The following is a 17162-nucleotide window of genomic DNA, read 5'->3' as shown; positions in this document are numbered from 1 at the left end:
TCACCTGATCAGCAGAGCCAAAATTCCAAGAGACAACTTTCTTCTCAGTACTTGCTTTCCACGTATTCCTGTCAAAGTATACTCCAAGCCTGTTGCTATGGCCTTAGTTCAAGCCCTTCTCTTTGGCTGCCTGAGCCAAAGACCTTTTCAGCCTCAGACCTTTTCTATTCTACTCTGAGCCAGGGAGTCTCCAGGAATGCCTACTGCTACTCAGCCCTCCCCTCCCCATTCACTTAGGATACTGTTCCTCATGCTTCAGATGCCCTCCGTGTCTAAATGTGTGTGCGCACTTACACACACACAAACACACACACACACACACACCCCTTTCATTAACTTGGTTTCTCCCCAAGATTTTCCTATAGGGGAAAAGAATATAGTAACTATGGAAACCAAAACATGCAGCTCACTTGATTGTTCTATGATATATTAAGGGCAGGCATCCTGGATATTGATTCTTCTTTAGTGAGTTTGTTTAGTGTGTATTTTCCTCCAGACTTATCAACTCATAGAGTACACGAGAAAACTTCAGCTTCTAGATGTGAACAATGGAATAGGAGGCCTCACTGTCCTGTGACACTTGCCCTGAGCAGACAATATCTTTTGACAATGAAAACAACCCAAACTTCTTTGTTAAATTCATGATTTTACTGTAAATATACCAAGAAAACTAGCACTATAGTTTTCTAAGATCAGTTTATAATGCTGAACAATTGATAATAAAGACACAAGAACCTTCTGTTTTTCAAATGAAAAATATATGATAAAGAAATATATTCTCCATTCTGTTCCAAATTCAGTCTTTTCTAACAATAATAGCTAACGATGACAGAGCACTTACTATGTGCTAGGCATTGGAATAAATGCTTTGCGCATATGATCCTTTTTAATCCTTATAACAACCCCACAATGTATTATTATTGTCATTATTTAAGAGATAAGAAAACTGAAGCTTAGTGGTTAATTAACTGGCCCAAGGTAGGAAGGCCCCAGAATCAAACCCATGACTATGTTTTTCCAAAGCTGGGACCTCCAACCTCTGAGCTCTGCTGGTAAGAGACTAGAAATGTGAAGGACAGTGAATGTGGGTAGTTTGAGAAATTCTCTCTCTCCACATCGCTTTGTAAAAACACATCCTGATTAATGAATAAAGAAAAACGACAGGTCTCCAAATTTTTTTTAATCACCAATTTTTTCTTAGATGGTTTATAACTTGCTTTTAGAAAAAAGTCATCTGATCCCAAAGTTGGCTGTATTAACAATGAAGCAAAATAATATGTGTTTTTATGTATATCATATGCCATAAGAACTCCACATCTGAGTTTGATTTTGTCTTTTTTAAAAAAGATTTTATGTATTTATTTGAAAGAGAGAGAGAGAGCACACAAGTATACATGCCCACGAGCAGTGAGGAGGGGCAAAGGGAGAGGGAGAAGCAGACTCCCTGATGAGCAGGGAGCCAGATGTGGAATTGATCCCAGGATCCTGGGATCACAACCTTAGCCACCCAGGCTTTAAAAGGGCTGCTCTACAGTATCAAGAAAATAATGCAGACGTATTACCGTAAATTGGGAATAATTCTGTTATGTATTCTGAGCTGCTAAAATTAGTAGAATATAGACCAAAATATATCCTTATCCCAATAAATTAAGTCCACGTGTACCTTAGTATCTTACAAATGCCAGCCCTTCAATATTTAGCAAATGAATGAATCAATCTCTCGTCAAGTTACATCCTTGCAGTCTGTAGTAGGGAGAAAAATGAAACTACATTAGAAACCTAAGACTGTCAGAGCATTTGAAAATTGATGGCTTTCTTAGCCCAATTTATAAAAAGCTATATAGGCTTCTTATGCATTTCAATAGAAGATGTTCGTTATGGGCAGAGCTATGGCAATGAAGCCCACCAGTTACAAAGAAGCTGCAAACATTCCCTAGAGATGGGTTTGACACATTGGCAAAACCCACAAAATATTTAATAGCAACCCCCCCCCATGCTTTCTTATTTTAAAAACATTGGTAGTAAGATATTTTCCCCCTCAAGTTAAGACGTTGAAGGAGAAAAGTCCAACTGCTATGGGAGGGGGAAAAAAGCCCCTAGATAGAACAGACTGAAAAGAATCTGATGACTCAGGGTCATTACTATGACTAGCAATCACTGCATTGTAACATAGTGACTACAGCTGTAACCTCCAGGATTATAAGTTCTTACACAGTACTTTTTTCCTACAATAAATGGTGTGAAATGCTACTTTGGGGGAGATTTTAAGTCTACTTCTCATTTTGTTCTCCCCCTTACCAGGAGGCTATCAGCGATGACACTTGGCTAATGCACTGTGCTTCTCTGCTTCCTGCCCTGCTGTTGGCTGAGAAACCAGATAACCAGGTTATCAGAGAACCCAGAAGGTGTCGGCATGAGACTGAACCCTAGGACCTGTTTTTCTGCCCTTGGCTGGTTCCTCTAGTACCTCTTTCTTTCATGCCTCCAGCACATGGGATTTAGCTGGCTTGCTTCTCTTCCTTTAGCAATCTTGTCAAGTGCTTTTCTCACCTGGTGTTCTTTTTTCTTTTCCGTAGGCTGGCTATGAGAATACACTCTGTCCCTTCTTTACTGTCTCCAAAGAAAAGTATAGGTTTTTCTCTCTTGGTGAGAATTTTAATGTTAATTGCTACAGAGAAATACATAGTGGATTACAAACATGGGAAAAAATGGCTTAGTGAAATCTTAAAATTTTTCATTATGATTTTATTCCTTAATCAGTACATACTGACTCCTCATCTTGGGTGTTATCAGAAGACTATGTGCTCACTTTCTTGTTACAACACTGTAAGCTCTCTGAATGAAGGTATTTTATTTTTGTATGCCCCAAAGCTAAAAGCAACAGATGTGCAGTAGGCTTGCAATACATGCCTAATATAAGCATAAATGTGAAAAATGTCAATACACTGAATTACAGAAGTAATTTAATGAACAAAACTGGTTACTAATATATTTCAGTCCAACATCAATTAAATGAATTGCCTTGGAAAATTAAGCAAAGATTGAACATTTGAAAGAAAACAATTATTTTATTTATGAAAAATGCTACGAGTTTTCTGTTAAAAGGGTGCTTTATTATTTCTAAAGCAATAACACAGTACCCACTTTTCTTGTAGAAACTAAAAGGAACTAGTCAGTGTCATAGGAAGGCTAAATTGCAATCTTTGCCTTTTGCTTAGTTTTACCACATTTTCTACTAGCAGCATTTGCAGCTGTTTATGGGTACATTTAAAATAAGGCCCACGTTAATCTAAGAAACATAATAGATGAACATAGGGAAAGGGAAGGAAAAATAAAAGATAAAAAGAGAGAGAGGAGCAAACTATAAGAGACTCTCAACTATAGAGAACAAAGTGAGGGTTGTTGGATGGGAGGTGGGGGATGGGCTAAATGGGGGTCGGGCACTAAAGGAGGGCACTTGGGATGAGCACTGGGTGTTCTATGTAAGTGATGAATCACCAAATTCTACTCCTGAAATCAATACTACACTATATGTTAACTTGAATTTAAATAAAAACTTGGAAAAAAATATAGTGACAAAATAAACTCATAAAAAATAAAATAAGCCCCACATCAAATGAAAATGATCAAATATCTTCTTAAAAAACGCACAACTGTTAAGTCTCCTCTGTAGTCTTCTGAACTGCCAACTAAAAATAAAACAAAGGAAAAGACAGTGGTTTAGCTTCATACTAGCTAAAGAGATAAAAATGCTTGAAAAAATTTTGTTAAGTTGTTATGTGCTTCAGGAACAACAGTACCATCTCAGAGACATCTTAGTTGATTTCTAGTCTCCTCCTCTTCCTTTCTTCCTTCAGACAGAGAAGGCTCTTTCTTAACTAACAAGTTTCCCTTTGTTTTGATTTATACCACTGGCCTGAATAACCTCAAAGTACCACACACAACATGCCTATGACTGAAAGTAGTAAGAATAGAAAGCAGAGCTTTGGCACTTGGACCTCTAACACGTATTTACTTAAGTGATGAATTTTTGAAAAGTTCATTTTCTAAGTTGACACACATTTTAAATATAAAGAAGTAGTTAAGTTCTCCTGGAAAGGTCACAAAACCATGGGAAATGGGTCATCTCCGGTGGGCCTCACACCATAGGCATGCCCTCCATTAGCCTCTTAAATTTAGTCCTTTTCTGAGACAATGCCATACCATGTCTTTCATACTCATCTCTGAACTCCCATCTGTTCTCTGTCTCTCTCACTTTTATTCCTCCCACCAATAAATCCACATAGTCTAGAGCTAGCTTTCTCTCCAAACTCTGAGAATTAAAATTAAGTATAAGATTAACCTCAATCACGTATGTGCACACTCAATGGGAGTGTAATTTAGCAATCCTCTTAGAAGAACTAGGTGGCTGGAAGACAGAAGAGGAAGATCAGCTTATTTTTCATCATTTTTCAATTTGTCTACATGTGTATGTCCATCCAGTGAAAAAATAATGAAATATGTTACTCAAAAGTCTCTATTCCCAGGGCGCCTGGGTGGCTCAGTGGATTAAACCTCTGTCTTCAGCTCAGGTCATGATACCAGAGTCCTGGGATCGAGGCCCACATCGGGCTCTCTGCTCGGTGGGGAGCCTGTTTCCCCCCCTCTCTCTCTGCCTGCCTCTCTGCCTACTTGTGATCTCTCTCTCTGTGTCAGATAAATAAATAAAATCTTAAAAAAAAAAAAAAAAGTCTCTATTCCTGACTTACTTACTTCTCTAAATTTTGCTCTACCAGTTATCCCTATCCACTAGCCATACCCTCTTCCTTGGCCTATTACAATGCTCAAAATCTTCTAGTTTATTAAAAACGGATAAAATTAAAATTTAAAAATCTCACTTCCTTGAAACTCCAGGTTCCCCGCTAGCTACTGCCCTCTGTCCTCAGTCAAGCATCTTCAGAGTATTTACTCTCCCTTTTCCTCCTCTTTTATTCATACCACAACCCTACTACAACCTAGTTTCTCCTAAAAACACCTTCTCTTCAGTCAATAATAGGCCCTGCTAACCAACCCAGTGGTACTTTCTTAGTTGTTCTCTTAAGTATCTCTGGTTCAATACTGTTGACTACTTCCTACTTCCTACTTCCCTAATGGCTCTCCTGAAACCTACATCTTAACAGTGAATGCACTTTCTCAAATCCCTTCGTTGGATCACCCAGCTCCCTTCCCTTGATCCTTATTAGTAAATATTGCACAGTCTAATACCTCAGATTTACCCACTTCTCCTCAGCCCCTCTTCTATCATCCTAATTCTACCCAACATTGTCTCTTAGTCTACGAACCAACCTCTTAACAGGCCTCTGTGCTCAATTTCTAGGTTTCTCTCTTCTCTGTAAGATAAGAAAATGTTTTAAAAAAACTAAACATAAAAACAAACTCCTTAAAAACAAACAAACAAACAAACCTAGAATAAAATCCACAAATGAAAAACCTAGGATAAAATCCAAACATCTGCTGTAGTCTAGCCCCTGACTATTTCTCTTTCTCCATCTTGCCCCTCTCTTTGCTCAGACTCAGCCATAGAGTCACAGTCTTGTGTCAGGCTTTTTAACTTCCTCATCACACTCTCTGGATCTTTGTAACTGTTCACTGTATCTGGAATAGTCTTCTCTCTTGTTCTTTATATGGTAACTATTTCTCCCCCATTCCAATCTCAGCTGAAAAATTATCCTCAGGGAGAAGTTACCAGTCCACCTGATCTAAAGTAGCCTCCCCTGCCATCTTTATTTTCTAACTCAGCATCTAAGTTGTTTCTTTCACAACATATATTACAACTTACTTCCAGGAACAAAGGGGAAGTGCTACCTTCTCCCTTTTTTCTTTCTTGCTGATCAGAATGAGAATATAATGGCAGGAGTTTAAGCAACTCAACACATATTTATTGTTAAATGAAGTATTAACTGAATTGGTGGGTGAATTCTTTCACCATTAACACATATATCAACACTACTGTTACACAAATAGTGTAACACTCTTAAATTAGAGCCAATTTTATTTGAGCTATTCCTTATTGCCAGAAAGCTTTCTAAAGAGAAAAAATTTGAAGTTTGGCAAACACTGACAGATATATATGGATAAGCTTCCAAGACCTCAATGATCTTAACAAATGGATTAGTTATACCTATATACTTCGAGTACGTTCATTTTCTAGCACAAATAAATCATAATGCAGTGTAAACAGGATATCCCCAAGGTTATGTGAGTCAGTAGTATAGCTAGAACATCACATATTAAGAAGCCTGTTACCTAAGAAATTTCAATAAAATTACCTGAGCTAATAACTGGTCAATCAGCTACTCACTGGACAGTTTTCAATAAATGCCCCTTGAATTAAACTGAAAGGGGTGCCGCTTAATGACTGAGCCACAAAGGTGGCCCTTTCAGTTTAATTCAAGAGGCATTTATTGAAAACTGTCCAATAAACTGAAAAGAGATTTAAAAGTAGTATACAACAGCATACAACAGTATACAATCTGCCTTAAGGGAAGTTAAAGACCGAAGAAATCTAAGATCTATTAGGGAGAGCTCTAACGAGTTCCATGATCTAGATTAAATCTAAGATCTGATGGTCTAGGATATCTAAGAGAAGAAGATAACACCACTAGATAATAAATATTTCATGAGTATTAAATTATACAGTCAGGCGGAGGGAAAGTTCTTTTCTAGCTGACATGGTCTGGTTTCACACAGCAGTTAAGATTTAAGTGCGTTCCTCAAGGATGGAATGATTGGGAGAGTGAGAAGGGGAATAACCAGTAGGTCAAGGACAAAGGAAGAAAAAGAAACCCCCAAGCAAAGAGGTGACAGAGCCAGTTTGGCAACAATGTACAGACCAATTTAAGTGGGAATGATTACTGGGAAAGTACTTGGAGCTTTGAATATGACAAGTTCCGGTTAAAAAGTCTGAACTTAACCCCACAATAAACAAGTTTCTAACACCTGAGGGGCACCTGGCTACCTCAGTCAGTATAGCCATTCTTTACACCCTAGTTCAAATGCTACTTTTTCCCAATGCCAGATTTTCCAGAAGCCCCAGAAGTAAGATTAGTTCCCAATATTCTCCACTTTTTTCTAAAACATTTTTTAACGATGTAACTATTCCTCATCTCCTCTGATAAATTACATACTCCCTACAGCATACATACCCAATTTATTTTTGTATCACTCCCTCCTCCTCTCATAGGTAGTTGAAGATCTTGATAAATAATATATGGCAACATGTGATATAATGGCTACGAGCACAGACTCTGAGGACAGACTGCTTAAGATTGAATGTAACAGTGTCATTAGCTGTGCGACCACAGGTGAGTTACTTAACCTCTCTGCGCTTCAGTATCTTTATGTATAAAATGGAAATAGCAGATATTTCATAAGGTTGTCAAAGGATTTGGCTTAGAACACTGTAAGCACCATGAAAGTGTCTGTTAATGGGAAAATACTGATTATTCTATGACAGTTGAATCTTTACTTACGGAAAGCAAAATGTCAAAAGTAAAGCCAATTTCTAGGAACTAAGAGGTACACAGAAATTCCTCCTAAATTCTCCATGTTTACCCTCAGGGTTAGCTGTGCCCTTTAAAATCTCCCTTATGTTAACAATAGTTCTGTCTTAGTTTGACATTTCAATATTCTGAGAACATATTTAGTTCAGCTTCCACCTAATTGATCTTCTTGCTTCCAGTCTTACTCCTTTTAATCCGTCCTACACAAAGGTCAGAGTACTCTTTCTAAAATGAATATTCAATATTTTTCCTCTGCTAGAAACCCTCTCCATTCCATCCCCTTAAGGTAAAGTTCAGCTCCTTAGTGTTTCATACAAAACTGTCCTAACAGAGCCCAGCCGAATCTCCAGCTTTATCTCTCAACACTTCTTACAGTGAAACCTAATCACCTGGCACACCTCAAAGGCTTTTTGTATGTCATTCGTTTTCGCTAGAACATCCCTGAATTACTTTGCAAGGACTGCCATAACAAAATACCACAGACCGAGTAGCTTAAGTGAAAGAAATGTATTTCCTCACAGTTGTGGAGGCTAGAAGTTGAATATCAAAGTGTTGGCAGGCTTGGTTTCTCCTGAGGTTTGTAGATGCCCACCTTCTCAATGTGCTCTCACATCATTTTTTCCTCTGTGCACACATCCTTGGTGTCTTTTTGTTTCTACAGTTGTTTTTATAAAGATACAAGTCAGAATGAATTATGACCTACCCTAAATGCCCCATTTAAGTCAATCACCTCCTCAAAGGCCCTGTCTCCAAATATAGTCATACTCTGAAGTTAGAGGGGTTAGGACCTTAACATAAAATTTTGGTGGGCACAATTCTATCCCAAACAGCCCCTTCTCTTTTTCTTTGCCCAGGCTAATTCCCATTTGTTTTTCTAAGACTGGACTAAGCCTTTCCACCCTATAGACAGAGTTCACTGCCCTTTCTCTGTTTCTACCTCTGTAGGCTGCATTCTGGATACTGCTATCCTATTAATACACTATTAATAACTGTCTCTCCCTCTTCAGACTGTATTTCTTAAGAGCAGGGGCTAAATCCCTAGCACTTAGCACAGTGTCTGGCCCATCAAAGATATTTAATAAAGATCTGGTTATTAAGGGAAAGTAGGAGAAAGAAGAAGGGCTTTGAAGAAAGGCAAGAGTAGGTTCAAACCTTGGTTCAACCATTCACTTGTAGCTTTGGGCAGTCACTAAATGCTGAACTTATATTCTTTTTTTTTTTTTTATAAAGATTTTATTTATTCATTTGACAGAGAGAGAGAGAGAGAGAGATCACAAGTAGGCAGAGAGGCAGAGAGAGAGGGATGCAGGCCCCCTGCTGAGCAGAGAGCCCGATGCGGGACTCGATCCCAGGACCCTGAGACCATGACCTGAGCCAAAGGCAGAGGCTTAACCCACTGAGCCACCCAGGCGCCCCTGAACTTATATTCTATTTAAGGCAGTTGTACTGATAAATGATCTAATTATAATAAAAACATTTAGAAGTGGGGCTGGTTCACAGCAGATGCTCAGTAAATGTTAAAAATTCTGAGTGCGCCTGGGTTTGACCCCAGTTCCACCACTTTGTACATGAATTACCCTGGACATGTAAATTCACCCTCCGCTTTAGCTGCCTATCTACAAAAATATGTCATAGTGCTATTGTGAGGGTAATATAGGTAAAATGTTAAGACAGGTAAGTATCTAAATGTAGTAAGTATTACGTAAATGTTTGCTATTACTACATGAACACTGCAGGTCTGAGCAAATATGACTGGAAGCCATGAATAATTTAGTCCCTTCATTTACTAAGTCATTTTAAATGCATTACCTTAATGCCTCAAATTTCTTAGCAACTAAGTAAGATTGTAACTAAGAGGTTCAAAAACTGTTACAAATAATATAAAGAGCTCAAAATAATCATGAAATTATATACTACTATCTGTCTCATTCCTTATATTGGTGTTTAACATATTTTGAGTACTGATGTAAAATATTTAAGGAACTAGTTTTTCTACTCTTCGTGACTACTGATGTTAACCATGATTTCCAGTTTCCAGTGGAGAATCATATCTTTGGCTCATATTTTCAATTGCAGAATCACTAAACCTTTGAACTAGAAAGGACCTTAAGTAAACTGAGGTGGATCTGGAATGGCCTTTTGGGGTCATAATGAGCAGCTCTGTTGGGTAAAGGAATGGCAAGCAGAGAGAACACTTTGTTCAAAAGTACTAAAGCAAGGGTTCAGAACCTCCAGATAGTCAAGGTGTATAAGGAACCAGTTATTAGGAAATAATGCTGGAAAATAGTTTTCAATCATCCAAACTTTAAGGTAAGTAATTTCTTACATAGGTACAACTTACCTGACCTGTAACTTTGACCCAAGACAGATCTAGGTTTGAATCTCCCCTGATAACTTCAGCAAAACCTCTGAGCATCAGATTAGCACAACAGGGTTATTATGGTGATTAATCGAGTGAACATATATAGAGCTCATGACCAGTGTGTCTGGCTGATTAACAGTACAGCTGTCTTGAACATGGGTTTGAACTGTAAGGGTCCACTTATACACAGATTTTTTTTTGATACAGTACAATAAATGTTATTTTGTTTTCCTTATAATTTTCTTATCATTTTCTTTTTTCTAGCTTGCATTTTCAACTGTATGTGCCCCGACCCCCCTGTTGTTCCAGGGTCAAATGTACTCAAATGTTTGTTCTTTCTTATGACTTCTTCAACATATGAATACAAATCTGTAAAATAACAAGACACTATCATTCATACATGTGATTGCTGAATGTCTGAGACTTGTTGAACATTAATTTTAAAAATAGAAAGCTGGAAAAACTGCTGAGATGATAAAGTGTCTTCATCCCTGCCCTTTCCCACCACCAAATGTCCTTCACAGTTTGTTCTGAAGTGTCATGTCAACGCTATTACCATGCTATTTGGAGATCACTGTAACTCGGACTTCCAATTCTACAGCAAAGATTTGAAGGTCAGAACAAATTTTCCTTTTAAAAAAACTGGAAGAGTACATGTCATTTTATTTCCACGGTCTATTCTAGCTTGATGAATTTCCAGTGAAAAGTTACTGCTTTGGGGTTTTCTTCTTTTTTCTTTCTTTTCCTTTTTTTTTTTTTTTTCCTGGCTCAGAAATTTCAGGTTTTAAATCTAAGATTCGTGGGCAATGAACTGAGTTCACCATTATTATTATGACCCAGAACACTTGTAAGTGTTTAGGAGATTATCTTTACGCTGATACTAACAAGGACATCTGCCAACATCTATTATTTACGCTTGAAACTAAAGTTAACCGTTTCTGTATCTGGCTCAAAATCAATCGCAAGAAAAGCCCAACTCAGCATAGAAAGAGCTCTTTGCAATATCCTCTCCTTTCGCTCACATCACAGATGGTGACCGAGGTTTAAGGTTTAATGCCCAGACACTAAAGACGCTCATCGCTCAGGGATGGGGTTCCAGGTGGATGCTCTCCGGCAAAGAATGAGATACTGCCAATCCTCAAAGATGCAACTGAGATGACCCCGGAGACCAGAGCCCAGCGCCCATCACTTCGCACCCACACTTGGGATACAAACCGCTCCCCACCGCGGGGCGCCGAGCCGGCGAAGACCCGGGCCTGCCATACCCAGCCTCCGGCTCCGATGTCCGCGCGTGACCTCCGAGGACCGGGAGGAGCTCGGGGCGGGGAGGCTCCACGGCTTTCAAGAGAAGTTGGCAAGGGCAAGTTCGAGTCACGCGCGGGAATGTTACTCACGGGAATGGCCCGACGTCCTCCGCCCGCTCTCCCTCAGGGAATAGGATCTAAAGCGGCGGCAGCCCGAGAGCCGCAGCCGAAGCGGCCGCGGCTGGCAGTAACCGCCCGGGCGTGGCAGGGACGGCCAGGCGACTTCACAACATCATCATTCGGCGACTTCGGTTTTGCAGCACGGCCGGCTCCCTCGCAGCCCCGCACATTGGAGAAGAACCGAGACCCACTCTCCCGGCAGTCTCCGCGGCGCCAGCGCGCGACCTGCCGGGAATTGTGGTTTTGCGTCCGTCCGCCCCCTCACCCTTCCGAGTGGTTGCGCGTTGGTCCCGCCCTCAAGCTAGAAGGCCCCGCCCTCTAGCCGCCTGGCCCCGGGGCGGGAGGCGGGGCCGCCAGCCTGGGGCGAGTCCAGTCCCGGCGGACTGCCTGGGGCTGGGGCAGAGTTCCAGGCCCGCAGTCCCAGTCCGGGTCGCGCCGCCTTGCTGCGCCCCGCGGCCCGCGCTGGGAGCGGGTCTTGTGCGCTCGCGGTGCCCCTCGGCGGGCTGGGCTCTCGGGGCCCATAGGCCCCGCACCGTTGGCCGCCTGAGGAGAGGTGCTGGTCGTGGTCGCCGCCAGGGTAATGAGGGGAGGCCGTTTGGGGTCGGGGGTGGGGGGAGGTGTAGGGCCGGGTCGGGGACGTGAGGGAGCGCGGCTGGGTCCGCGCCCGCCTCGGGAAGCCTCAGCTGGAACTCGACGCTCAGCCTCGAACTCAAGCCCGGGGAGCCGGCGGAGCGGTGGCTGGAGTCCCGCGTGGCGCGACGGGGCGAGCGGCCCCTGAGCCCGGGCCGCCCGGTGGCGGAGGCACCTGCGTTCGGGGTAGGCGGGGCTTGCCAGGTGCGCGGGGCGCGGGCTCCGCCGAGTCCTCTCCGCCCCCACCTCTCACCTTTGGCAGCGCTCCGGGTCCCGGAGCAGTTTCCAGACAGAGGACACCCCCGGCCGCGGCTCCGTGTCCCACCTTCTGCGAGTTCGCTGTCGCGATCTCCCAAAGCAGGACTCGGAAGGAACCTCTTACAAAATTAAATGGTCCGGCTTTGTTTTGTTCTCGGTATTTAGACGCAGCGTTGTGTTTTTTCCTCGTGGATTTGTTGTGTCAAATAACCCTTTTCCTCAAAACTTGGTCAGGATTTTGTGACACAGCGTCTGCCCAGCACAGAGTCCGCCCGGCGCACAGTAGGCGCTCAGTAAACGTGTTTTGAAAGCGTGAGTCACGATACTAAGTTTGGAAAATCTTACGGAGTTGTGCGTCGCTATAATTTTTAAGACTCTATGGCTTCTCAAGATTCCTTTGAAAATTACAGTAATTTTAAGGCTCAGCAGAGTTAAATCGTTTTTTTTTGTTTGTTTGTTTTTTGTTTTTTTGCATTCCCTGTAACAATGGCCTCTGTGGGATGCCTGAATTAATTCAAAATCCGGCAAAATAAATGCCGCCCTATGATTTTCACAGACATTGTTAACCTTTGATATTAAAGCCTTTGTACGAACCATTCTGTACTGTAAATAAATGCGCCCTATGATTTTCACAGACGTTGTTAATCTTTGCTGTTGAGGCCTTTGGACGAACCATTCTATAATGGAGTAAATTTAAATTATTTACAAAGCTTTACCCTAATTAGCTTGTTAGACACAAATGCAAGGGACCACACTGATGTAATATATTTAAAAATATAGATCCCATGTATGATTTCTTTAAAAAGATTGTATCTTCGTATCTAGTGAAAGAGCAAGCAGGAGAAAATTATGACAGTGAATCTGTCCCTTCAACCCAAGGTACAGCTGCTCCCTTGACCTCAAAATGTCTGGTAAAATTATCTCTTAATCGTCTGGTATATCTAAAGCAGAAACCTGTGGGATTAAATCACCCCAGTGGGACAACTTCTTTAGACTAACAAGTCTCATAAATGGTGTCAGTTCCTTCTGAGTTTTTCAGAAATACAGATAATGTAAGGGAATTTAAAGTTTTTTATTGTTATTTAAGAACTTACTGATATGAAGTGGAAAAAGAAAGAAACCAGAAAACTGTGTTAATCATGACCTCCCTAACCGTTCTGTTTGTGGGAGTGTAAACTGCAACTAGTTAGGGCCTTGTCTACCCTGATCACCGGTGAGTGTCCCCAGTGCCGACCATGGTAGTCATTCATTATTAAACACGTGGTGGAATGAACACTCGGTTGCTTCAGATTAACAGTGTAAAGACTTTCTACATGTGTATGGTTTCTTCATTTATTTGGACATTTCCTTAGAGTTGGGTAGGGGAGGTGAGAATTTTACTGCATCAAAAGGTATGAGTATTTTCATGGTTATTGAAACATTGCCAACTTGCTTTCCGATTGAACCTTACCTTTTCCAGCTGAATGTACCTTTCAGAGCATCCACTCAAGCTCTTATATTGGTACAGTGTTTGGTGGTTATGAGCCCTTTCAGATGAAGTATCTCATTTGATCTCAACCACCCTGGAAGTTGGGCAGGGCGGGTATTGCTTCCTCCTTTTGTAATACAGCAAATGCCACTGCACTGCCTTAAATTGATTATAATGAATGGCAGGAGACAAAATAATCATAACCTTTCAGGTTTTCCTTCCTCCTGTTCTCTACTTTGGGTTTATAGTGAATATCCTGAATAAATTCGTATCTTTCCTTAGCAGTAAAATTGGATACTGCTCTATAATATCTACTGCTTACAAAGTCTTCCTTTTCGTTTTCATTTTGCTTAGATATTTACCTTGATTAAACTTGGGGGTTTCATTAAAATGAAATAATAAACCACAATTAATAAGGAAGAGATGATATTGGTTAGGTATAACAAAACACCCAGTACTAGAAAGTTTAGAACATTGCTACTCTTTCTGTTAGGAAAAATCTGGAATGTTTTGGTGGTGCCTTTGTAGTTCCTTGAATCTGAAGAAGTTGCTATTTTAAACTTATGAATCTGTTGCAGTGTCTTCATAAACTATTGAGATTAATACTCTACTAGTGAAAGTGGGCAGGAATTATTTGTATAATAATCTCTATATCTCATACTTGTCAAATTCTAGGGAGAATAGAATTGAGAACTAAGAATCATGAGGTAAAAAATATTCAGCCTAAAATATTATTTTTATGTGAAAACTGAAAACATTTCTCTTTTTAAAAAACACATGACAACGAGGGGTACCTGGGTGGCTCAGTGGGTTAAGCACCTGCCTTCAGCTCAGGTCATGATCCTGGTGTCCTGGCATTGAGCCCCAGTCTGGCTCCCTGCTAGCGATGGGGTGGGGTGTCTGCTTCTCCTTCTCCCTCTGCCCTTTCCCCCACTCTTGCACGCTCACTCTGTCTCAAATAAATAAATAAAATCTTAAAAATTAAAAAAAAATATGGTAACAAGAAAATGTTATTCCTAGTGTGTTACTAATCCAGATTCTTTCCCAAATTTTTTAGTCATGGACCCCAAATGATTTAATAGGCAATTAATGCAATTAGGAAGCTATAGAACATTTACTTATAACTAGAATAATTGGAAATTATTGGAGTATATTTATAGGTGGGTCCAACACTAATTTTCTGTATTGCTTTCACATTTGCTTAAGTTTCTTTAAAGTACAGAAAAGATAAAGAGAGATGCAGGTATATTGGTCTTTGGAAATAATTCAGAATCTGCTTTTCTGTTGTGATGTCAGTTCCCAAATAGTGTTCGGTAAACAGAAATGCTCTCTATAGACACTTTTCAGAAATGTCTCTAATCCTTGCGTCCAAGAACAGCTGCCTAAATATCATAAGGGTTGATAACTAGTTCTTCCAGGAACTTTTATTAAATCTAATTATTTTACTTTTCTTTTTTATAATAGGATATTTCTTCATCTTGAAGATAAAGCAAAAATCTTTTTTGGAGTAGATGGATTTTTGACACTTTCTGTGAACTAAAACGATTCAATGTCTCTCTTGGTAAGTGTGTTAACATAGATTTAGTTTCAGGGCACTTGGGTGGCACTGTCAGTTAAGTCTCTGACTCTTGGTTTTCGTTCAGGTCATAATCTCAGGCTCGTCAGATCAAGCCCCATGTCATGTTCCATGTTCTGTGAGGAGTCGGCTTGGGATTCTCTCTCTGGCTCCCTCTCCCCACCGCAGGCTCTCTCTTTCTCTCTCTCTCTCAGTCTCTCTCAAATAAATAAGGGGCTCCTGGGTGGCTCAGTCAGTTAAGTGTCTCCCTTCAGGTCAGGTTACAATCTCAGGGTCCTGGGATCGAGCCCTGCATTGGGCTCTTCTGTTAGTGGGGAGTCTACGTCTCCCTCTCATTCTCCCTCTGTGCACTCGCTCTCGTGCGCTCTTTCTCAAATAAATAAATAAAATCTATAAAATGAAATAGCATAAGTACATAAATCTGTAAAAAACAAAAAAGAGCACAGATCTAATTTTGTGCCATCAGAGTAGTTAGATGTTAGTGCAGAGCCATAATTGAAAGTGTGTTCTGATGGGATATTGTTATGCTGAGATGTTATTTTGACCTGAATGGCTTCTGGTCTTAAGAAATGAGTTAAATTTTCACCGAGTTTTTGTTGCTTTAAAAAAGAGCTTCTCCTTTACTTTTCTGATACATTCATTATTCTTTTTCTTTGTCCCATACCCACTCATTTTCATACATTTACTGTACTTATATATGCCTCTCCCATCTAGTTAGCTATGCCTTATACTTAAATCTTTCAAAAGTCCCTTTCACAAGTTTCCATTAGACCAAAGGCAAACAAAATAATATAAAAATAAACCTCTTATAAGACAAAAAAATTTGGATCAATGTATAATATGATGTATAGATTCCAGTTTGTTTTGTGTTTATATTAGATCCATGGTATCTAGATGGAGAACCAAGAATCATATGGTAAAAAAAATATTCAGCCTACAGAAAATATTATTTAGATTAAGTAGTTTCAGGTCTTCTGTCATGTCTTGTATAGACCATAATATAATATCTGACTTTATATTCTTATCTTCTAAAAAGTGATGGGTGTATTTGTATGATGATTTTCAGTTTATAAATACTTTCAGATATTATATCTCTTTCAGCCTTCAAAGTGTAAGTGATGGCAGGGCAGGTGGTTTAATCCTTATTTTGAGTTTGGCCCAAGATGGCAAAGAATTGCCAGATTCAAACTCGTATCTGCCAATTTGCTCCATCATTTGCCAAGTCTGAGAGACAGAACTACAAAGTGAGGAAATACAGAATGTGTTCGTTGGATTTATTGTATGATTTGTTTGGTATATGAAAAATACAGAATGCATTTACTTTATTTTTAAAGTAATGCTTTTCTACTTAAAAAGGGAGCTTTAGGGTCTCCTGGCTGACTTAGTCAGTACAGCATATGACTCTTGATCCCAAGGTTATAAGTTCAAGCACCATGTTGGGTGTAGACATTATATAAAAAAATAAAACCTTAAAAAAAATGGTGGGGAGCTTTATCTATCTAGATAGTTGTTATGAAATACCCACCTCATTTTCTTTTCTTTTTTTTTTTTTTCTTTTAAAGATTTTATTTATTTATTTGAGAGAGAGAGTGAGGAGAAGGTCAGAGGGAGAAGCAGACTCCCCATGGAGCTGGGAGCCCGATGCGGGACTCGATCCCAGGACTCCGGGATCATGACCTGAGCCAAAGGCAGTCGTTCAACCAACTGAGCCACCCAGGTGTCCCCCCATCTCATTTTCTAACGCAGAGATGAACAAACATTTTCTGTAAAAGTCAGATAGTATTTGTGTGCTATATGGTCCCTGTAATAAATTACTCTTCTGTTGTGTGAAAGCATAAGCAATACATAAATAAAAGTGAGTAAGTTAGTGTTCAAGTAAAACCTTATTCACTACAACAGGTAG

General features: G+C 40.2%; 2 protein-coding genes across 3 annotated transcripts in view; one reads left to right on the top strand and one right to left on the bottom strand.

Annotated features, from left to right (window-relative positions):
* The window catches only part of TRAK2 (trafficking kinesin protein 2), a 66253-nt gene extending 54663 nt beyond the window's left edge, over positions 1–11590 (bottom strand). Inside the window, exon 1 of the mRNA XM_082688922.1 lies at positions 11298–11590. The gene's annotated coding sequence lies outside the window, so the exon portion shown is untranslated. The remainder of the gene's footprint in view (positions 1–11297) is intronic.
* A 40-nt stretch (positions 11591–11630) lies between these two features.
* The window catches only part of STRADB (STE20 related adaptor beta), a 28067-nt gene continuing 22535 nt past the window's right edge, over positions 11631–17162 (top strand). Inside the window, exons 1-2 of one of the 2 annotated variants that reach the window (XM_082688935.1) lie at positions 11631–11904; positions 15148–15244. In XM_082688935.1, coding sequence (XP_082545061.1) covers positions 15233–15244 — 12 coding nt within the window. In that variant the 5' untranslated portion in view covers positions 11631–11904; positions 15148–15232. The remainder of the gene's footprint in view (positions 11905–15147; positions 15245–17162) is intronic. The other variant, XM_082688936.1, reaches the window with a different exon arrangement.

Source organism: Mustela nivalis (genome assembly GCF_964662115.1).
Source record: "Mustela nivalis genome assembly, chromosome: 11".
Lineage (NCBI taxonomy): Eukaryota > Metazoa > Chordata > Mammalia > Carnivora > Mustelidae > Mustela > Mustela nivalis.
This window is presented reverse-complemented; position numbering and strand designations above follow the sequence as displayed.